Genomic DNA, 23,625 nt, shown 5'->3' on the forward strand with positions numbered 1-23,625 from the left:
GACTGAATAACAGTGGCAGGATGGAGTTGTCGTTAACTGAGATGAGGAAGCTGGTGGACTCAGTAGGTGGGCATTTTGTTGCTGCTGTGAGGAGTGAATACAGAGCTCACTTTTGGGCAAATTGAGGTTGAGATGCTCAGCGAGCATTCAGATGGAGATGTAAGACTACAAGTGGACACGCAGAAGAGGCAGCTTGAGGTTTAAGCCTGGACTTCAGGGGGAGGTCTTGGTTAGTGATCTAAATGTGGGCCTTGGGACCGGGGGAGAGATTTCCGAGGAAGTAAGGGAAGTAAGAAAAGACGTGTAGGAGCTGAACTCTGGGGAACGCCACCGTGTAGAGGATAAGATCCAGCAAAGGGGACGGAGGGAGCAGCCGGGGAAGGGGGAAAACCGGGAGACCCAGTGAGGAGGAGGTTTCAAGAAGGAAGGCGTGGCCCACGGTGTCAGACGTGACTGGCAGGCCCAGTGAGGTAAGGACTGAGTCATATCTGACTTGGCAGCTGCCGCGAGGGGTGGAGGAGGGGCGACGTCCTGGCAACTTTGACAAGAGCAGTTTCTGTGCAGGACAAAAGCCTGAATGGAGTGTGCTCAAGAGAGAAAAGGAAAGGAGGAAGCAAAAACACTGAGTATTTTTCTTAATATCTGTAGTCTGAATGCATTTGCAGATCAATGTGCTTAGCACAACCATCCTTTAACAAATGATGTCTCTTACTAAATTATGTGATCTTTGGAGGACTAGGACCGGTGACTTATCTTTCAAATGCCTTGCACAAGGATGGTGCTTAAATAACAATTGCAGAATTTAATTAAACTTTTCAGAGAAAAGGAATATCCCTGTTTAAATCTCATGAATCCACGTTTGGCAATGCTGAAAGCACCTCCTCCTATCCCCAACACAAAGACACTTCTGGAAGTACTGGTTGACAACAGAAATTTAGTGGTTTTTTTTTTTTTTTAAGCAGTAAAGGTCAAATTTTCATGACATGACCAATTTTTCCCCCCAGTGAATCCTCAACGCATTATCTTATAGTTCTGGTTCAGTTGTTGTGAGGAGAGAAAAATTAAAAAAAAAAAATCTTATCCTTGCCAACACGCTGGTTTGTGTGAATCACACAGCTCAGTGAAACCTTTCAGGCATATAATTTATCTTTTCTTTGGCCTACTTAGTAAATGCTTCGTTTGTTCATGAATTCTGGCCTTGTTTTAATTATGCTATGCTCTGAATGTAGTTTTCTAAGGCACAAAAATAAGATTGTCGTTCTGAAAACACAGAAGATTTGTGTGTCACCCCCCCACCCCCACCCCAGAATGAAATGGTGGCATCTTTCTCCCAATTCATAGCTCTGTGGGTTTGTGGTTGGAATTCCAATCCAGTTAGGAGCATGCAGTGAAATGGGGAGTGAGGTGGGGTTGGGGGAAGGCTTATGTGGGTGGGAGAGGAGAGACAGCTGACACAACTGAGCACAAGGCATAATTTACCCAAAGACTTCTGAATCAATACATTGATGGCCATTTATGCCTAATGTGGTACTCCCACCAAGAAGGCCATTGATTGGGAAGTTTTATTCCTGTTTGTTTCCAAGGGCTGGATTCTCTCATTACACTTATAAGACAATTGCTTTTTTTTGGGCCCCAAAATACAGAACTGTGCAGCCAGAAATCAGATAAAAAAACGTAACAATCAGAAGGCTGGTGTTTTGGTTTATTTTTTGTGAAAAATCTTTGTAGACATATGTATTTGAATATCCACAAGTTCACAGACTGAAAGAGAAAGGAATGGCTCTTTCATAACTTGTCTGTGTTTTATATGCACATAGCACCGAGTGGGCTTCTCGGAATTTCAAATTCCAATGTTAAGACCAACAAAAAAATGGAAGTTGGTTAGTGGAACACAGACAAATGCAAATTTCGTTAGTGGATCTAAGGGAGCTAGCTCAGAAAAGAAGACAAGTTATAATTTGGGGGTCTTTTGAGTGGTTACTATAACTTCAAAACTTCGCCCATGGGCTTAATCATGTTAGATACCTGTCATGTTCCCAACGTAAGCCCCCATCTTCTGGCTCCAATCTCATTTTGAAACTCTTCTGCTCTGAGTGAGGTGTTCTCCTTAAGAGTCTTCAAGTAAAAAAGCTGAGTCAATAAAGTACAACTCTCAACTTTTTCTGCACTTTTCTTAAAATAGAAATGGATTGAGTGTGTTGGGGTTTTATGGTTAAATACATATGTGCAAGTTGGTAAATCAGACGCTGAACTGGTTTTCTTAATTAAGACAGGGTTTGGATGAACCACTAGACACCTGTCCAAGGATGGGTCACGTGCTGTCTTTCCTTCTCTTCCCACAAATATCTCAGTCTTTTCCTACCTCAGGCAATGGGTGCCCATGTAAACAAAATGTGTGACTATTCAATAAATCACAACCTCAGAATGGCCTTAGGAGCCCATGACCAATGATGGGCGCTTAACCAGAGTTTCTTCACTCAGCGGAACATAGTACACGGTTTCTTAAATCCTCATGAATATTGATGACCCGTTTAGCCTGAAGACAAGTAACTTTCTGCTCCAGGTTTATACATCGATGGACTGTTCCCTGGGCCAGGTAGACTAATTCTCCTGTGTCCAGGCATCCTCTCCGACACCCAGCCCTCTCCCTCCCACCACCAGCAGAACACTTGGTACCTTGCATAATAATTGTGGGGGTTTTTTTGTGCCTCTTCTCTGCTGGACCGCAAACTCCCTGAGGACAGGGACGGTCTGTCCTACCCACCCCTGAGGCTTTGCCTCACCTGTGCCTGGCAGTGTCACACTCAGGAAAGATTTGATGCCTGGATGTATTTGAAGATGTACTTTGAATTATTACAGAAAGCAATTCAAGTGGCCCCTGAACCTGATTCACTTGGGCAAGTGAACATTTGAAGGGTAATTTCCTTAAACTTTTGAAACAAAATTTGAAAATCAGTTCTTGGTGTCAAAATTTACAGAAATAGTAAAAATGCTGATAGTAAGAGCCTACACACATGAGCCTCATTATCTTCTCCCCATTTTAACTGTTCAGAATTCTCAGCTGGTGTCTAATATTTACAGTATAATTCTTGACACTTCCCTGGATGCATGAAAACCAGAGATTAATGTGATACTCATTATCCTTAAGGAAAATAATATATGTGCGGTATTTAGAACCTGGCATGTTGTAAATACTCAATAAATGACAGCTGGGGTTATTATTAGCAACATGGCAGTACAGTTAGTTGTTATTAAGACAAAAATATTGACAGCCATGATACACAACCATATAATAAAAAACTGAGCCTGTCTAAGTTTTCCCTGGTTCTAACCTCAACCAGAGGCACTTGACTTTATCCCCCAATTTTGAAAAATACTGTTATTGAAAAGTCCATTCACTAAGGACACAGGGGCCTTAAAATACAATGTCTTCACTTTGTTTCCTTCTTCATTCAAGGAGCTCTAGTCTTGGTGGGGAATACAAACAAACTTTCTCAACGTTAAAAGAAAATGCTCTTTTTTAGGATCAAAAGAGCATGCCTTTCTTTGTGCAGGAAAGAAAGCCACTGATCCTGGCTGCCTCCTTGAACAAAATACCTAGTTTTCACAAAGGTATCATCACTCCAGGTTGCTGGAAAATAATTAGTACCTAAAAGAGTCTGCCCAGAGCTATAAAAGCTCTTTATGGAAACCCACACTTTAGTGCAAAAATATAGTTAAAGATCAATCCAGGCTATTAAAAGTCAGAAATGAAATGTGTTCCCAGGGAAGTCCGGTCCGGGAAACAAGCTATCGAGACCGGACAGTGTGTCTCAATCTTCCAGGAACCATTTTTATTCTAATACCTTTCCCTCCAGACTCCAGTGATCGCAGAGGCAACCTGTCTAGCTTCACCTTTTGATAAATGGAAGGACGGATTCGTCTGTATGTAACTCGCCTCCTCTTGGCTTTTACATAAAACAGATGCCACAGCTGTTATTGTTCTGTAAACAGATGTTTCTGCCCACCCAAACATGGGGAGACACGACACTACAATGTGCTGTTTATTCTAGAGGGGTCGAGGGCCTGATACCTTGTCAGGGCCCCTCGGGGATTGCACTACTTACCCCAGCAGTGCCCCCCTGAGCTTGCCTTCAGAACAAAATGGATTGTGCGTTTTCAGCACTCACCCTCTCCGCAGGTGCATCATCGGGCTGCCCCAATAATCCAGGAATTTCGTCAGACTGGCCCTGACGCTCCACAAGCTTGGCTTCCTGTTGGTGGTTAATGGGTGCCTTTTCCCGTCCCTTGTCCAGTTTGAAGAGTTTGTCAAAAAAGCTGGAGTCCTTAGGCTTGGAGGGGGCTGCTCCCTCTGACTCAGATAGGAGAGGCGCTGGTTCCCAAGTGGCAGAGAAGCCCTCGTGTTGGGCCGGGGTCTGGCCGGGGGTTTTATCTGGGTCGTGGCCCCTTGCAGCTGCTACCGGAAGGGCCATGTTCTCACTCGGTTCTTTGTTCCCTAGAGCGTTACTGGAGCTGACATCAAGCTTCACTGATCCAGTGGATGAATCCGTGGCTTGGTCTCCGGTACGCCCTGGTACGGGCCGAGAGAGTGTCACGAAAAAACGAGATTTGGCAGCTGGTGCCTCGGGCTTGGCCTCTTTCCCAAGATTCTGTCCGTTGGGCCCCAGGGCAGTGCTTATCTCCATTGTCTTGGGGGAAGAAGTGGCCACATTATCCTCCTTGACACTTATTCCCAAATCGACTGTAAACACAAAAATAAACAGCCGTTATTCAACCACGGTAGGAAACTCAAGGGGTGATAATGGACTCCAAATGTTTTATATACAAAGGCCATCATGCAAACTGGGACTCTGTTGTTCTCGGGTCACCCTGTAAAGCAGGAGTTAGTTATCTAGATGTCTTCTGACCCCTCTCTTCTTGAGAGAGAGAGGAACAGAGGGCTAGTGAGGATGGAAGCCAATTATTGGAAGGCGCACACCAGGCGCTGGACCAGTGACACCTTACTCATCTTCTTTTATCATCACAGGAAACCTGTGAGAAGCAAATTGTCAGGATTTCAGCCGAGAAGCAGTCCAGTGGTTATTAGGAGCTTGGGTTCTCCATCTAGAACAATGTTCCTCAGCCTTGGGGCTATAGACATTGGGGTGGGACCTTCCTTTGTTATCTTGAACCCTGCAGGGTGTGTAGCATCATCCTTGGGCTCTACCCATCAGATGCCAGGAGCACTCCCAAGTTGTGACAACCAAAAATGTCTCCAGACATTGACAAGTGTCCCCTGGGGGGAGAGGGGGCACAGTCACATTTGAGAACCACTGAGTGAGGGTGTCTATTTGGATCCAAGTTGGGGACCTAGTCTGCTCCTCAGTTGTCTGGTAAAATGAGGCAAATTGTAGAACCTACCTTGTCATTGTGTTACAATTCTTGGAGCACATAGAACAGTGCCTGGAATCTAGCAAGTGCTCAAAAAAGGTCATGACCATTAGCTATTGTCCTGACACCTGAATGAGAAAACTGACAGCCAGAGAGATTGGACAGTTCCCACAATTGCCCAGGAAGTTGGTACATAGCAGGGTCTGGTTATGGTCAGAAATGTGTTGATATTGAAAGACTTAAAAAAATAACACTCAGAAAGTTTCCTTTGAAGGCTGGAAGAGCAGTTGCCCACGCAAGCAGGTAAATTAGGCCTCAGGTCCATATGGAACTGGAGGCGGAGGGTTACCTGCCAAAGCCTGTGAGTGTGATGCGGTCTCTGCTTCCGGCTTCCACCTGTTTCGTTTTGACCTTTGCATTGACCTAGTTCAACTGCCTTCTTTTCTAGGTCTCTTTATAAAGCGGTGTAATATTCAGGGGAAAAAAGATATACTACCAACGTTGGAATCCCAGTTCAAGATAAAGATTCTCTACTGCTGAGCTGTGTGACCTTGGGCGAGTCACTAAGCGTCTTTGAATTTCCTCATACGTAAAACGGGAATAGTAGTAGCTGCCTCGCAGGATTGCTGCGATGTTTAAAGGGGAAAACTCTTGCCAAGGGTTGGCACATGGCCTTTTCCATAGTAGGTGCTCAATAATTGACAGATGCTGTGATTATTTTTAAGGTTTCTCCCATGCCTTTGCCAGTATCACATTCTGCTTTATATGTTTGTAGACAGCTACTTCTTAATATCTGTTTGCAGGAAGACACAGAAAGAGGAGAAAGGGGGGAATCTTTCATCTGTTCATGTTGTCCATTAATATGGAGTGGGACACACACACACACACACACACACACACACACACACACACACACCCCACATCCATTAACAATTGTTTCTGCCAAACTCTAGTATCTCCCAGTGTCTAGAGTCAGGAATAAACAAACACATGGGGAGAGAGAGCTGGATTCTTGCGCAGAATGGCAGTCTCCCCATTGGGTACTGAGGAGCAGAGAAGAAATACAGGAGCCCAGTGACAAGCACCAGGGGTTCCACATAAACTTGGACCTCAAGGAAATCATGCTGCAGAAACACTGGCTATATCTTGTAGCTCTTCTGAACTCCTTTCTGCAGTCCAGGGATTCATAATCATGGTAAATATTACACTCAGGGAGGGAGAGAGGGAAGGAGAGAGTGTGGGAATAAGGAAGTGATAGATGGATGTGTCAGGGTGCCAAGTAAGCAAGTAAGCCGTGGAAGTGTCAGAGTGAATATAAATGAATTGTGGGGATGGTCTATGCCAGGAGAAGAGGAAACGGTTGGCAAAAAGGGAGAGACTAAAATTCAAAACAAGGAAGGGCTTTTCAAAATGCCAAGAGCCTCAACCGACCTCTCTGAGTCTTTTTCCTCTCTTCCTTACTCTCTGGCTGAAAACCAGAGGAGTAGTGGTAATTAAGAGTGTTACAGCCATAGGAAGCATCTCTGCTAAAAATCTTCCTGTGGACAGACTTTTTAAAAAGTACCAATGTATTGCTCTGATAAAGGATACGTTCCTACATCCAGTATCTAGACTGGACTTCAATGCATTTAGAGATTACAACAGATGCAAAACATAGCTTTTGATATCAAAGAATGGGTAAAGTGTTTATGATAACTTGTAAGAACTAGGACTGCTTACATGGGACATCCCATGGCAGTGAAACCCTGCCCCCCCAAAACTTGGGTGAGTGCAGACCTGAGTCCCTCACCTGGAGTTTCTATTCCCCTTGCGAAAATGCTCACCTCCCGGGTGGGCACATGACCCGAGCAAGTCTAATAAAAAGAAATCCTGTGACTTTTGCTGAACTTGACTCTTTGTGTTTGGGTTGGCAAACCAGTAGGGGAATATCTGGCCATTACATTTGGGAGTGCATGCCTGGGAACCAACACAGAAGAAAGCAGAGCCTGGAGATCCAGCCTGCTGATAGCATTTGGATACCTGGATCAAGCTGTGCCTGAAGTCCATGGAATTACCATTACCCAAGCCAACAAAAAAAATTTTTTTCCACTCATGCCAGTTTAAATTATGTACATACTCAGTGACTTGCAGAGAATTTCAGGGACTTGGTTAGTACCTATTTCACTTGTCAATTAGTAGCAATCAATCCTCTCCTTGGAAAGTTGTCTCCAGGCTCTCCAAGTCTGTCTAGTAGGCATTTAGGATTGGAGGAAGCAAGGTAAAGAGAATGAAACAGGAGGAAGTGCATTCTAAGGAGCTGGACAGACATAAAAAACACCCACCAATGCTTTGGCTTCTCAGTAAAAGTAAAGGAAAACATTCACTTGGGAAAAACAGATTACAGGCCAGGCATTTGGGAACTTAGATAAACATTAAAAAGAAGTAAAATATGTTCTAAAACATTAACTTACACACACACACACACACACACACACACACACACACACACACATACATCCAGTCTGTGTCAGTGAGTGGGAAAGAAACCCATCGGAGTTATAGATTTTATACTCTTGCAAAGACGGGGATGGTTTACATGATTTCCTCACATTGTTTTGGAAAGACTAAAATGTTCCTTCCAGATGACCAGCACTAAGCTTTCAGTCCCTATTAAACATCTTGGGAGAAGCCCATCTGGAATCTGGTTTCAATAAAAATTTCCTCATAAAGCAGACAAACAGATGACATCCAAAGAGTTCTACTTTCCATGAAAAAAAATATGTAAGAGTTTAAGGAAGATAAAAAGAAATCAAGTAAGAATGCAGATGGCAGCTCTCAAATTGTTAGACAAGTTGAAAATTTCAATGTCATCAGTGCAGAAAACATATTTTGTACTGTGTGTGTGATTTTCGTTTTTAAGAGAGTCGTATCTAGCCATGGGATGGAGAACTTATTTCCAATAGTATCTTCGTGTAATTCTTAAGGAACCTAGATTGCAGATCAGAAGGACCTGGGTTTAACTCCCGATTCCTCATTTATTAAACATGTGACCTGGCCAAGTTACTTCTTCTCTCCGTGCCTAAATGTGATTATAACATGGGCAAGAAAAAACAGTGCCTTCTTCAAAGGGTGGCTGTGAAGATTAAATGGCATATTTCCTAAAAGGTGCTTAGCACAGCAGTTGGTATGTGGTGAGTATTCAGTAAACTTTAGTTGTTTTCTAATATTTGTATATTAGTACTACAATTATTCATTTTATTATATTTCTAAATATCAGTCATAAGAAAAGGAATTATTCCAATTCCAATTAACCTACAAACTTGAATGCTCTGGAAAGAATTCTTTAAATAGTCATGCCATGAATTAATTTATCCTCAGAAATCTAAGAATCAGGGCCAGAGAAGTTTCATGGATGCTTATATTCTTAGAGTTCTAATTATATATTTAAGAAAACATACACACACAGTTTGCATTACAATATTCAGAACTTCTGAGGGAGGATGATCTTTTGTTTTGTTCTGTTTTTGTCATGTGCCAAAGCTAAAATTTTCGCTTGGTACAACTGTAAAAACAATACCTAGCGTTCACTAAGTGCTTCCCGTGTGCCAAGCATTATGGTAAATGCTATATGTAACAAGAAGCATTTTATTTAGGTATTAGGGCAAACCTACAGGTTAGGTACTGTCATCATTCCTGTTTGACAGGTGGGGAAACTGAGGCTCTGAAGTAAAGTCACTTTTCTAATGTCACCCAGCTCATAAGTGGCAGAGTCAGGATTTGAACCCGTTTTTGCCTGGTTCCAAAGCTCAAAGTCCTAACAGCAGGTTGTAGAAGAAGTGAGAACAGAAGGTAGGAAACAAAGCAGACATGATTCAGTTCACAGAATCAGTAGCTTTTCAAGGAAAACAAACAGACAAAAAACACACACAAAAAATGTACAAGAGAAAAAAAAAACCTGTTTTCTCCTATGTGGGAACATATTAGATTGTGATGTTTAAAAAACCTAAAAATTAAATCACGCCATTTACCTGCATTAAACTGCAAAGACAGCCTCAGCACAAAAAAATCAAGTCTAAACTCCCATGGAACACTGCTCACACCACGTTCTTCCTCTCACCTCTCCACACGCCACCCTGGTTCCCACCTGAAGCCCTTTGCACTCGCTGTGCTTTCCACCTGGGCCTGCTTTCCCTAAGATCTTCCCATGGTTACTTCACTATCATTCAGGCCTCTTGTGGCCTCTGAGTCCCTCCCACTCACCCCCCGTCACTCTGGTTCTGCAGAGCATTCCTTACTTAGCCTCTGAAGGGAACTCATGAATTCGTGGTTTCCTTGTTTGCTCCCCACTAGGATGCAAGCCCCCTGTGGACAGAGAGTAGCTCTGTTTGGATTTCAGTTACATCCCCAGAGTCTTCAGTGGTGCTTGGCATATGATAGGATTAAGCCGGGGTATTTGACAGGGGCTGGCAAGCCCTGCGCGGCCCCCACTGTGATTGTAACAGTGGCAAGAGTGGCGACCTTTGTAATAAGGCGGTGGCAGAGATGGGGTTCTTTTCTTCTGAGAAACTCGTTATCCAAATCCTCCCAGTTCTTAAAGAGGGAAGCAGAAACTGTCGTCATAATTTTATTCACACATGAAAAGGATTCCCCACGCAAGCATGCTTCCCTATGCAGCCTGTGTGTCAACATCCTGTTCAGTCAGGACCAGGATAAATAAAGTGGAAATCCAACGCACCCTGATTACAAAGAGAAGTTGCCAATCTTGTAAAAGATGCGAGTTTGTGGGGTCATGTGAACTAACTGCTGGGACCATGCACGGGGCTGTTGCTGGACCAGGATCTGACAGTTTAAAACATTCACCAAAGAGGAAGGAGAAAGAGATGACGACACACCAAGATCTTCCAAAGAGAGTTATATTTGGATGTCAAAGGATTACCATCGGCCCTTGGGAAAAACTGACGAAGACCTCCAAAAGCTTTGCCACAGTGAACCCTTGTGTGGGTACACTGGGGAAGTCTAACAACACTTTAAGCCACTGTGGTTTTCTGTGTTGTGCAAATGCAGTCATTGTTTCAAAGGCCTTGAAAGAAGGATTTGTGTAGCAGGTACTTATGGCTTGGAGAAGATGCTAGATTTGAAAATTTCACTGAATGATCAGATTTCATGCTTTCTTTCCATCTCGCTATAAAAAGGCCAGAAATCTTTGCCAAAAAACTGTAGCACACAAAAAGGGAAGGAATGGGTTTTAGGGACAGAGGGAGGGAAGACTTCTCAACTATCAGCTTGATACAACATGTATTTATGTTGTATCAAGTTAGTTGTAACATTAGTTACATTGTAACATAGTGATGAAAATGCTGGGTTCAGATGTGATGTGGACAAAATGGTTCACCCCACGCTCTGGGAGACAGCATCCTCTAAAGTCAGGGGTGATTGTCAGTCACGGTGGTGCAACCTGTGCTGGTGACACTCATGATTTCCACTCTCCTCCTTACTCACTTATTTCCTATCATTCACACGTCTACAAAAGTCTGGAAAATATCAAGATAGCTCAAATGCAAAACCAACATCTGCTCCAACATGAGCGAATGTTGTCACTCAGAGACACATTAGATGTTCGATTTTGCTTTTTTGTTTTTCCCTCAATTTGACAATAATACACATTTAACATGTGTCTACTACCCCAAACGATTAATCTCTCAATTTCCTTCTTTGCCTGTCTCCACACTCCACCCTACTGCAGTATAACTAATATCTTCAACCCAGTGGGGCTTAGCAAGCTTGTCTGTGTTCATACAAACACAGACAAGAATTTGGATGCACGTACAGAGGTTGTATGCATCCTTGTTGGTTTTTATAAAAATTGGATTATAGTAGATGTAATTTTTGATTGCTTTTATGTATCATTGTTATGGATTGAATGTTTGTGTCCTCCCCAAATTCATACATTGAAATCCTAACCCCCACTGTGATGGTGTTAGGAGGCGGGTCCGTTGGGATGTGCTCAGGTCATGAGGGTGGAGCCCTCAGGAGTGGGATTAGTGCCCTTATAAAAGAGGCCCCAGAGAGCACCCTTGTCCCTCCTCCATGTGAGGACACAGTGAAAAGACAGCTGACTATGAACCAGGAAAAGGGCCTTTACTACACAGTGAATCTGCCGGCACCTTGATCTTGAGCTTTCAGAACTGTAAGAAATAAATGGTCATTGTTTAAGCCACCCACTCTTTGGTATTTTTGTTATACAAGCCTGAATAAAATAAGAAAATCATAGTTAGCCCTCCTGGTAATATATCTGAATCTATCTTATCTTTTTAATTGCTGCATAGTATTCCTTAGTATGGATATCCCAAAAGCTATTTTAGCCATTGCCAATGAACGTTCTGACCATTTTCAAATATTTTTCCATTTCCATTACAAGCAATGCTGGGATAAATGTCCACGTTCAAAAATCCTAAACTAGTGCTTTATTTCTGTAGAACAGAGGCACGGATGTACAATTGCTGCACCCAAATCAATGTGCATTTAATTTTTAAAAATAGACACGGCCAGATTACTTTCCCAAAAAAAGGCTCTAGAAATTCACATTTCCGGTAGCACTGTGATAGAGTGTGTTTCTGTCTCACCCCCAAGGGTGGCAGAGATATGAAGCAGCAAGAACACTGAACACATATGCATTACAAAGTACTTTTTAAATGGTAAAGAACTTACCCGGGAAGGCCAAGTGTTATTCTATCGGTGCTCTCAGCGGTGAGGACACCAAGGGTAAGCATTGGAGATGGGAGTGGAGGCATGCCACATAGAACACTGCTAAAGAGTTACTATTATTAGTTTGCAACTCCAGGGCACTGAGAGTAGCTAGCCAGAGAGCAGTAGGAGGCCAGGGGATCAGGGGAAAATTATGGGAAAAGTGGCCAAATCAGGGAGCCGTTACATTCTCCCGAGGAGATAGATAAATGGCCAATGAGCACATGAAATGATGGCCAATGTCATCAGTCATTAGAAAACGACAACCCAACCACAATACAATGCCACGCCACACCCGCTAGGGTGCCCATAACCAACCAGTGTTGGTGAGGTTTTGGAGAAACGGCAACCCTCATGCGTTGCTGGTGGGACTGTAAGATGGTGCAGTTGCTTTGGAAAGTTTAGCAATTCCTCAAAAAGTTAAACATAAGAGTTACTAGATGACCCAGGATTTCCATTCCTAGGTGCATGGCCAAGAGAAGGAAAACACAGGCCCACACAAAACTTGTACATAAATGTTCATAGTAACATGATGCACGACAGCCAAAAAGTGGAAACCACCCAAATGTCCACCAACTGATGAATGGATAAAGAAAATGTGGCATTTCCATACAATGGAGTATTTATTATTTAGCCACAAAAAGAATGAAGTACTGACACATGCTGTAACATGGGTGAAATTGGCAAGCATTATGATAAGTGAAAGAACCCAGATAAACTACCCCACGTGTTGCATGATTCCCTTTATACAAAATGTTAAGAAGAGGCAAATCCATAGAGACAGAAAGTAGAGTAGTGGTTGCCAGGGGCTGGGGGAGGGGAAATAGAGAGTAATTGCTCAAGGAACGTCTTTCTGAAGTGATGAAAATGTTCTGGGATTAGACAATGGGCATTGTTGTACTACTTTGTGAATATACTAAAAAGCACTGAATTGTATACTTTTTTTGAATATGTCAAGATTAACCTTTTTTTTTTTAGGGTGGCTCAGCTAAAAAAAATTTTTTTTTAAATTTTTCAATTACAGTTGACATACAATATTGTATTAGTTTTAGGTGTACAAAACAGTGATTAGACATTTATATAACTTTGGAAGTGATCACTCCAACAAGTCTAGTACCCAGCTGACACCATACATAGTTATTACAATACTACTTACTGAGTCTATTCCCCGTGCTACACTCCACATCCCCATGACTATTTTGTAACTACCAATTTTACTTCTTAATCCCCTTTTTGCCTTCACGCATTCCCCCAGTACCCCACTTCTCCCTCCCCACCCGCCCTAATCTGGCAACCATCAAAATGCTCTCTGTTATCTATGAGCTTGTTTCTGCTCAGTTTGTTCAATTATCCTGTTCTCTAGATTCCACATACAAGTGAAATAGGAAGACATTTGTCTTTTTCTGTCTGGTTTTCTCCACTCAGCACAATACCCTCTAGGTCCATCCATGTTGTTGCAGATGGCAAGATTTCATTCTTTTTTTTTTAATGGCTGAATAATATTCCATTGTATATATGTACCACTTCCTTATTCATTCATCCATTGACGGGCACCCAGGCTGCCTCCAGATCTTGGCCTTTGTAAACAATGCTGCAGTGAACATATGGATGCACATGTTCCTTCAAAGTAGCATTTTGGGTTTCTTTGGATAAATGCCCAGCAGTGAGATTACTGGGTCCCTTCTTTGTCTCTTGTTACAGCCTTTGTTTTAAAGTCTATTTTGTCTGGTGTAATTATTGCTACTCCAGCTTTTTTCTTCCATTTCCATTTTCATAAAATAACTTTTTTCATCCCTCTACTTTCAGTCTGTGTGTGTTTTTCAATCTGAAGTGTCTCTTGTAGGTAGCATATGTAAAGATTTTGTTTCCTTATCCATTAAGCCACCCTACGTCTTTTGATTGGAGCATTTAATCCATTTTCATTTAAAGTAATTGTTGATAGATATGTAGATACTGCCATTTTATTATTCATATTTTTTATCTTATGTTTTTCTTCTTCTTAAATAAGTCCTTTTAACATTTCTTGTAATACTGGTTTGGTGATGATGAACTCCTTTAGCTTTTTTTTTTTTAGTCTGGGAAATTCTTTATCTGCCCTTTGATTCTAGATGATAGCTTTGCTGGGTAGAGTAATTTTGGTTGTAGGTCCTTACTTTTCATCATTTTGAATATTTTGTGCCAACCCTTTCTGGCCTGCAAAGTTTCTGTTGAGAAATCAGCTGACAGTCTTATGGCAGCTCCCTTGTAAGTAACTAACTGCTTTTCTCTTGCTGCATGTAAGATTCCTTCTATCTTTAAGCTTTGGCATTTCAATTATGCTATGTCTCAGTGTGGACTTCTTTGAGTTCATCTTGTTTGGGACGCTGTAATTCCTGGCATTGTATTTCCTTTGCAAGGCTAGGAAAATTTCTCATCATTATTTCTTCAACTAGGTTTTCAATTCCTTGCGCTCTCTCTTCTCCTTCTGGCACCCCAATGATGCGAATGTTGGTGTGCTTGATGTTCCCGAGGCCCCTTAAGCTATCCTCATTTTTAAAAATTCTTTTCTCTTTTTGCTGTTCTGTTTGGATGTTTTCTGCTACTTTATTTTCTGAATTACTGATTCAGTCCTCTGCTTGAACTAATCTACTGCTGATTCCCTCTAATGTATTCTTTTTTTTTTAAAGATTTTTATTGGGGAATTGGGGGGATAGGAACAGTGCCGGGGAATTGGGGGAAAGGGAATAGACAAGTTGCTGTCCTTTTGTTCTTCAGTCTAGTTGTGGAGGATGTTGCTTCACTGGCCCAAGTTGGCACCATCATTGTGCTCTTCCCGGGCGAAGCAGATCAGTCGCCGGCTTCTGGATGGCCACTCACTGCGGCTGCTGGCCGCTCACGCTGGCTGCTGGCTACACACGGTAGCCCATGGCAACCCACTGCCACAGGGGCTGCAGCCTATGCCATTGCCAGTGACTCATGGCAGCCCAGCTCCAGGTTGAGCTGTTGTTCAGCATCTTAGCTGTGGAGGGCAGTGTCACTGGCCCTCATATGTGGGATCTGAACCGGGGCCCTCTGGCGTCCCAAACCAGCTCTTAACCAATGCGCCACTTGGCCGGCCCATCTAATGTATTCTTCATTTCAGTTATTGTGGTCTTCATTTCTGACTGGTTCATTTTTGTTTTCTATCTCCATTTTTATGTTTCTTATTTCTTTGTTAAATTTCTCCCTGGGATCATTGAGCATCCTTATAACCAGTGTTTTCAACGCTGCATTTGATAGATTGCTTGTCTCCATTTTGTTTAGTTCTTTTTCTGGAGCTTTGTTCTCGTCTTTCATTTGGGACATGTTTCTTTGTCTCCCCATTTTGACTGCCTCCCTGTGTTTGTTTCTATGTATTAGGTAGGGCTTCTATGTCTCCCGGTCTTAGTAGAGTGACCTTATGGAGTAGGTGTCCTGTGGGACCCAGTGGCACAGTCTCCCTGGTCACCAGAGCCAGGTGCTCCTGGTGTGTCCCCTGTGTGTCCTCCTGTTGTAGTTGAGCCTTGGTTGCTGTTTGCATGTCAATGGGAGGGATTGACCCTGGGCTCATTGAATGTGAGGATTGGCCGTGACTATAACGGAGGAGCTGCTCTGCAGGGGCTGACCCTACAAAGCAGGATCCGCTTTAGCAGGGCTCTGGTGCCCGCCCAGCCAGCCCTGTGGGTGTGTCATTTGTGGAGGTGGTTGGGTGGTGATCTGGTGGGGCCTGAAGTTGGCCCCCAGGTGTTCTTGTCCTGGGGCCTCTTGAGAGGGGCTCTGGTGCAGGCCCAGGTCAGCTGCTGCCTGTGCCCTGCCAGGGGCCACTTGGTATAAGCGACAAGGGGATCTGAAGATGGCTGCCACTTGTTCTGGGCTTGGAGGTGCCTGGGAGAGGCTAAGCTGTGGATCAAGGCTGCTTGCTGCTAGTACTAAGTGCTGGGCTTGGGGCTTCTCAGCAAGAGGTACGGGGCACACTGAAAACAGATGCTGCTTGTTTGGGATTTGTGAACCTTTGAGAGATTTTGTAAAAGTCAGAAGCATCAGCCAAGGCAGTCCGTTCATATGGAAAAGCCACTGGAAGTGGCTTGGGTGTGTCTGCAAGTTGGGTGAGGCTGCATCTCAGGGAATCATCAGGGCAGGCCAAATGAATGGTGTTAGCTAGACTGATAGAAACGCAGATATGGTGTTCACCTGTGTCTGCATGCCAGGAAGGGGGAGGGCTCAACAGAGGAACAAAATGGTGCCTGCTTGGACAGAGCTGCCCCTCCAGCCCGTGCTCTGCAGCCAGACAATTCAGTTCCTCCCCGTTTGTCCTTGGTGCTTTTCGAGCTGCTGTCCCAGTGCTGGAGCTCAGAGTGACCAAGTTCGTCAGCAGGTAAGTCTGTGCGCGGGCCCTTTAAGAGGAACGCCTGGGACTCCAACCGCCCTCCGTCTCAGCCACAATCTCTGCCAGTTTTCACAGCCAGAGGTAATGGGGACTTCTCTCCCCGGCACTGGGACACCGGGCTGGGGAGCGTGGTGTGGGGTTGAGACCCCTCAGTCCTCCTCGGGGGACTTCCACAGGTGAGATATTCCTCCCAACTTTTAATGGTTATATTCTGTGTGGGACCAGCCCATTCTGCATCTCTGCCCCTCCAACCAGACTCAAGGTGGCGTCTTCTGTGTGTCCTTAGAGGTAGGGCTTTGGCTCAGCAAGACTTCAGGTGATTCTCAATGTGGTTGTTCTGTAGTTTAGTTGAGATTTGATGTGGTTGTGAGAAGAGGCGAGTACCGGAACTATTGAACTGGACACTTTTAAAGGGTGAATTTTATGGCATGTAAATTACATCTCAATGTTGAAAAAGGAGACGTTATATAAACAAACATCAACACAGTGATGGAGGGGATGAGCACAAAACATGAGAAAACAGTTCACACACAAAAAAAGAAATATAGCTGGCTTTTAAGCATCTGAAAAGATGTTCAGCCTCGTGAAGAGTACAATGCAAGCAAAACAAAATTATGAGACTTAGCTTTTCACCTATCAAACTGGAAAAGAGAGAGATTGGGTGACCTGTAGTATGGAGTGGGTATGGAAGAGCAGTGCATAGATCATGGGCAGGAATCTAATTTGACAGTCTGTTTGGAGGGTTATATATATTTAAATATATATATATTTAAATTCACAAACTCTGTGAGCTCTAGAATAGGGTGACATGCTTCTAGAATGTCACCCTATGAACATAATTGCATGGAGGCACAAAATACATAGTAATGACAGGATTTGCTGGACGACTGTGATTGTGGCAAAAGCCCAGAAGCGACGTAACCTCTTATCAGTAGGGGCCAGGTGAAATAATGACCTGTTAAAGGACAGGTTAAATCATGTGTCTACATGGTGACGTGCCCCACAGGCATTAACCTTCTCCAAGACAGACAGTAAGTGAAAAAAAGGCTGTGTTCCACTGTCTGCACAATGTGTTCTCATCTGTCTTTAACAAATGGTGTCAAGAGGTAGAGGGGAGGATTTGAAAAATATCCACATTTGGAATACCTCCAGCCACAAGAAGCTGGAAAGAGTGCTTGCCACGAAGGAAGGAAGTTTAGGAATGGGCGTTGGGGAGCAGTTAAGCATCAGGGTGGGGAAGTTTTCCCTGGCCTACCGTATTATGGATACTATTGAGAAGATTTCCTATGTTTATATACTCAGCCCCATCCCATACCTTGTCACTTAAAAATGTACAAATAATGCAAAGAAAAAATAAAGGGGAAGGAGAGGTGGCATTTAAGGAACATTTGACCTAGTTCCCGTTTTGCCTGGGGCTGGCCCAGCAGCGCGGGTGGCTTCTGTAACTAATGAGCTCCGAGAGGAAGGGTTCGCCAGGCCACACAGGCCCTGCATCCTGCAGCGTGGCATGACCTCTGGGGCACCTCCACAGTCCAGAGTCTGACCTTCTGCTCAGCAAACTCAAAAACTCGTATTTTTTTTTTTTAAGTTACCTGGAGTCAAAGTACCTCTCAGAGGTCATTTTAAAAATAACTCATGAATTAACCACATGGGCAGTTTATTGGTTCAGGAAGAGACAATAGAGCTGTAAAGGGGACCGGCCACCGGTGACCTGGTCCCATGGTCCCACCATAGTCCCACCCATATACAGGGGAGCACATTATCATAAGCAGGATGCCTGGGGAGCTCAGAAGCCAAGCGCGCAGACTTCGAGTTGGCTATAGGATTTAAATATTTAATGCTTCAGCTGTGATAACCTGATGGTGATGGTGATGATGATAATGATGATGATGGTGGTGGAAAAAAGTTGCCTTTGTAAAGAGATGTGAAATAGGGAAAAATACTTTACAATATCAGGGGCTGGCAACTATGAGAAATAGGGAAAAATACTTTACAATATCAGGGGCTGGCAACTATGAGATGTGCTGATGTGGCCAGCACAGTGTTTGGCTGGCAGAGAGTTTAGACATTTTTGCATTGGGAGATTTCATTTGCAAATCCTCAAGTTGGGTTTTCACGGAAATACCTTCTGGTCCACCGAGGGGTTCCCACAGGACAGCCATGCCCAGAGCTGAGTCGAGCCCTCCAGACACAGAGCGTTTCCAGTTCTCTGCAGCCTCCACATCTCCCAGGGGACGTGCCCTGTCTCAGAAGCAGGGGTCCTCATGCCTGAGGGAGTGTGTGAAGCTCCTGGAGGGCTCGTGAGAACAGATGGCAGGCTCCATCCCCAGGATTTCTGATTCAGGAAGTCTAGGTGGGGCTCCCGAAACTGCAGGTCTAAGTAATTGGTGGTGATGGGATGCTGGCCTAGGCCCACTCTGGGAACCACTGGTACATAGCACAGCTTTGCAGCTACGAAAGGAGCCACACTCTGCTTGTATTTTCCGTCTCTTGTTCCCAGAAATATTTGATCTTCAAGGTACGCTTTGCACATTTCAGATCTCACCTGCTGATACGTTGCTTTATTTGTCAAACTTCCAGAAATTTGGAGGGAGCCTTACCATGTCTTTGGTCTCACTGATTTATTATTTTTTATTTTTGTTAAATTGGAAGTGTTGCTAAATTCTTCCCAGTTTGATAAAAGGGTGTGAAAAGCAGGCATTGAGAAAATGTCCACTCTAGGATTAGAACTGTGAGGGGAAGTGTTTCTTCCACTCGAGATCTGGTTGAAATGCACCCTGCAGATGTCCACACCCCACCCTCTCCTCTGGCCCCACCCCAAAGCCACCCCTCTTCCTTAGTGAGAAGGTGCTCCCAGGGTTTTCCTCACTAGCAGATGTGCCCTTTTAACCATGTTTGTGTTACGGGAGAAGAAAATGTCAATTACATCGTCACAGCATTATCGACGCTCTCAAGAGAGCTTGGTTTTATGCTACTATTTGCCATATATCTCCTTAGGGGTCTTTTGTAAAATCCTAAACTAGAAAATAATCATAATCCTGGTGGGAAAAGCCTTTCCAGTATTTCCTTCCTAAACTCTTGAGGCTTAGCCTTGACTCTCTCCTTTTAGCTTTCGGGTGAAAAAGGTGAGTGGCAGCTGCCACTGCCCCACTTTACAGGTTGGAAAAGTGATTGCTGATTATGAATAGAGGTTGTGGCCTCAGAGCCGCCCATGTCCTCCTATGTGCAATAGCACATTCTCTTTCTAGGACAATTAGCTTGGTCTGGCCCCAAGGGGGGGTGTGCTGGACTATATGTGCCTTGTAACTGCATGATCTCTGAATCACTGGGGATTTAGTTCTCTTTTATAACTCGTCAGTGTCCATGCACGAGCAGAACACACAGGGCCCCGTGCAGTCAGCTGGAGGGGTGAGGCATGATGTAGGCTCTCAGGCCTGGGCCTCCTCAAAGATGGTCTGATTCAACGAGAGGCAATCCGGTTGCACAACCCACCGTGGGTAGGAGGTCCGGAGGTGTCAGGGACTGTCTCCTGAGGCCACCGTCTCCTAGGCTGTGTACAGATGCCATGGAACAGTACGACGAAATAGCTAAGGGATGCCATCTCTTCACGAAATACCTTCCCGTGACCTCATTTTCTTCCCCCCAGCCCCCGCTAAATTCGGACAAAGCAATAGAGCTGGGTGAGCAAAATACACCCTTGTCAAATAGGAGGCGATTTTTTTTTCATAGAAATGATAGTGAGTTTCTTTTGACAATACTGATTTTCTTAAAGGCTTCATTGTACCTTGATAGTGTTTTAAAATCAGCTCTGTCTGGTTGAAGTGTTTACATACAATCAAATTCTCCAACTTTCATAGCACAAAGGGTTTTGACAAATGATACAGGCGCATAACTGCCACCATAATCAAGATAGAAAATCTTTCCATGATCCCCAAAGTTCCCTGGTGTCCCTTTCAATACCCCCCACCCCTACCTGCCCTGCCTGCCCTGACTGTAGGTATGGAAAACCCACACCTCTGGTGTCAGAAGTGGTGTGAGTAGTGGAGTGTGGAGAGGGGAGACAGAACGGTGTTTTTTTCTTACACTAGGAAATTCTAAAACCTCTGCAATGATTCATCACCTCATGGTTCAGGATATGAAACTGCAGCCCAGAAACTCACATGTAAATGACAGCAACCATCATATACTAATGACAGCTAATTCATGCAGAGCACTTACTGTGTGCCAGGCACGGAAATGTGGGCTTTTATTATATCTCATACTATGTTGTAGGTACTTTTATCATCCTACTTTACAGACAAGAAGGCTGAGGTTCAGAGATGTTAAGTAATTGGCTCAAGGTCACACAGCTGGGTGATAAAGCCACAGCCAGATCCCAGAGTTCTTACGCTCAACAACTGGGGTATACTGCTTTTTCTTATATAATTTATAATTTGTATGTATTCTTCACATAGTGGGGCCCAGCCACTTTTGATGCATTGAATTTATCATCTTATATCCCAGGATAAAAACAAATAGATAACTATATTGTCCAGTTTTAAAACTGCCCTCATATCAGGAAATTTCTATTGTTTTGTGTTCTGTATCAGTTTCTGAGGAATTCCTAAGTGCTGAGTAATATGTAAAATGCTTCATGAATGATCTCCTTTAATCCTCCCAGCAATTCTGTGAGGTAGGTCTTCTTATCTCCACGTTAGAGGTGAGGAAGCTGAGGCTGAGAAAGTCAAATGACTTGCTCTAGGTCATACAGCTAGGAAGTTACAGAAGAGGGATTTTGACCCAGGTCTGTCTGACTCCAAATGCCAAACTCAGAGTGTTTTCACTCGATCGCTTCCATCTGATCTGCTGTAAACCCACAGCATCTTCTAGCTGTCATTCATCCTCAGGAGACATGAGTGTTGTTACGAGCTGAATTGTGTCCCCTGCACCCCAATAAGATGAAGTCCTAATCCCCAGCACCTGTGACCTCATTTGGAAATAGGGTCTTTGCAGATGACCAAGTTAAAAGGAGGACACTGAGGGTGGGCTCCAATCCAGTGTGACTGTGTTCTTATGAAAAGGGGCAATGTGGACACAGAGGCAGACACGTGTGGAAGGAAGAGGCTGTGAGGACACAGAGGGAATGCCATCTAGAAGCCAAGGAACGCCTGAGGCTGCCAGAAGCCAGGATGGAGGCAGGGAACAGGTTCCCCCCACTCAAATTTTCAGAAGGCACCCACCCTGCCATCACCTAGATTTCAGATTTCTGGTCCCCAGCACTGTGAGGCGGTAAATGCCGGCTATGTAAGCCACCCGTTTGTGACACTTGGTTAGGGTAGCCCCAGGAAAGTAACACAGGTATTTCTGCAGTGAGCCGTGGCTTCCACCCGTCCACGGTGTCTCACCATAACCAGGACCGCAGTCCCTCCCCGCCAGCGAGGAGCAGCCCGCTCCCCAGCATGACACTGACCTTCGTCGTATAGTTGAACCGTGTAGGTCGATATGATCATCCCGTTTTGAACACGCTCACCTCCGGGTGACACCTGGAACAGAACATGGGCCAAGGGCAGTCAGGTCTTTTGGCAAAGCCAGAAGAACTCAAGGCTGCAAGGAGCCTCATAAAACTAAGCTTAATGTAAGAGCTGTGTTGTTAGAGACTGCCCAGGGCTCTCTGCTGCCTCGGAGAAACTAGAACACACTCCAGGGACTGGGTTCCTGAGATCACCCATACACTTCCTTGTTGATGCTTCAGCTCAATGAACCCCACAAACTCAGGCAGGGGGGATCCCGTCGTACAGCTGGGACACCCAGGCTAACTGGGGCACTTGTCTGATCCGTGGGGAACAATAATTTAGCACGCTGACTCCCAAACCCATGAGGCGAACCTCATTCCACTGTCCTGCACACACACACCACAGTGAGCCAGGCCTTCCATCAACTTGACAAACACAGGAAGCTCATTGTTGCTTTTTTTTCTGCTCCACACCCACTTCCTCCAGCTTCATTGTTACGACCTCTTTCCAACTTTTTTTCTCTTCTGTGACTTATTGCAGATATTAAACAAAGACTTATATACCAGGGATGCCAAAAAATGTATATACATGACTTCTATTCATCTTTTGTTATCGGTATATATTAAGTATTGCAATTTTAATACAGTTTTTTCCTTTTTTAAAATGTGTACAGATTTTTTTTGCATCCTCTGTATCGGGTCTGACAATTAAGTTCGCAAACTTTCCACTGTGTAAACCAACAGTGCAAAGTTTGTGAACTTAACTGTCCTAATATGTATATATGTATGTATGTACATTTATGTACATGTATACACACATGCATATATACATGCATACATACATATACATACACTCACATGGGAAGAAAAATGTTGCAAAAGAATAAATGTTATATAATGTTATTTTGGTAACAAAATAATCTAAATTATACCACTAATAGTTGACATTAATTGAATATTAATTGTATGCTATATTCCTTTTTTTAATTGTATGCTATATTCTTTGCATATTGTCTTAGTTTTCTAATTCTATTAGTAGTATAATATATGTTAATAAGTGCAGAGAAAAATAAAAACTAAAAGACTATATAGCAATCTCCTAAAGGTAGGAACCTCCTGGGGGGAATACAGAAGACTTTTCCTATCTTTATATTCTTGTAACGGTTTTCATTGTTTAAAATAAGCCTGTGTTTTTGAATTTATCTTTAACTCTACCAAGAAGTCACAAAATCTTAAACATCATGCAACTATTTGGCCCCGAGGTTATGACTGGCTTTCTTGCGCCAATACTTGATGTGCAAATCTGGTTTCTTTGGCTCACAGAGTTTTTAAAAGTATTTTGGAATCAGTTGCTAATATCAACACTGTTTCCCAGCTCCTAATGAAAAGTAAGACTCTGGAACATTCTGAGGGTGTGTGTTGGCCAGCAGCCTTCCGATGGGCCCCACCCTATTGCTGCATTCATTTTTGTGACTCCCTCATCCCTGAAGGCCCGAGGCTCCCTGAATTGGAGTCGTTTGGGGAATTTGAGAAACTACTGATGCCTGGGCCTACAGCAGAGGTTGTGTTTTCATTGCTCTTGGGGGCTAGTCATTAAGAGTTTTAAAAGCATCCCCGGTAATTCTAATATTCAGTCAGGTCTGACACCCACTATGAG

General features: G+C 43.8%; 1 protein-coding gene across 8 annotated transcripts in view; it reads right to left on the bottom strand.

Annotated features, from left to right (window-relative positions):
- The window catches only part of BCAS1 (brain enriched myelin associated protein 1), an 86,549-nt gene that overhangs the window by 53,514 nt on the left and 9,410 nt on the right, over positions 1 to 23,625 (bottom strand). For all 8 annotated transcript variants that reach the window (XM_019640974.1, XM_019640976.1, XM_019640972.1 and 5 more), the window contains exons 3-4: positions 21,927 to 21,999; positions 4,170 to 4,741 (exon numbers count right to left, since the gene is read on the bottom strand). In XM_019640974.1, coding sequence (XP_019496519.1) covers positions 4,170 to 4,741; positions 21,927 to 21,999 — 645 coding nt within the window. The remainder of the gene's footprint in view (positions 1 to 4,169; positions 4,742 to 21,926; positions 22,000 to 23,625) is intronic.

This window comes from Hipposideros armiger, unplaced genomic scaffold (genome assembly GCF_001890085.2).
Source record: "Hipposideros armiger isolate ML-2016 unplaced genomic scaffold, ASM189008v1 scaffold_54, whole genome shotgun sequence".
NCBI classification, from domain to species: Eukaryota; Metazoa; Chordata; class Mammalia; order Chiroptera; family Hipposideridae; genus Hipposideros; species Hipposideros armiger.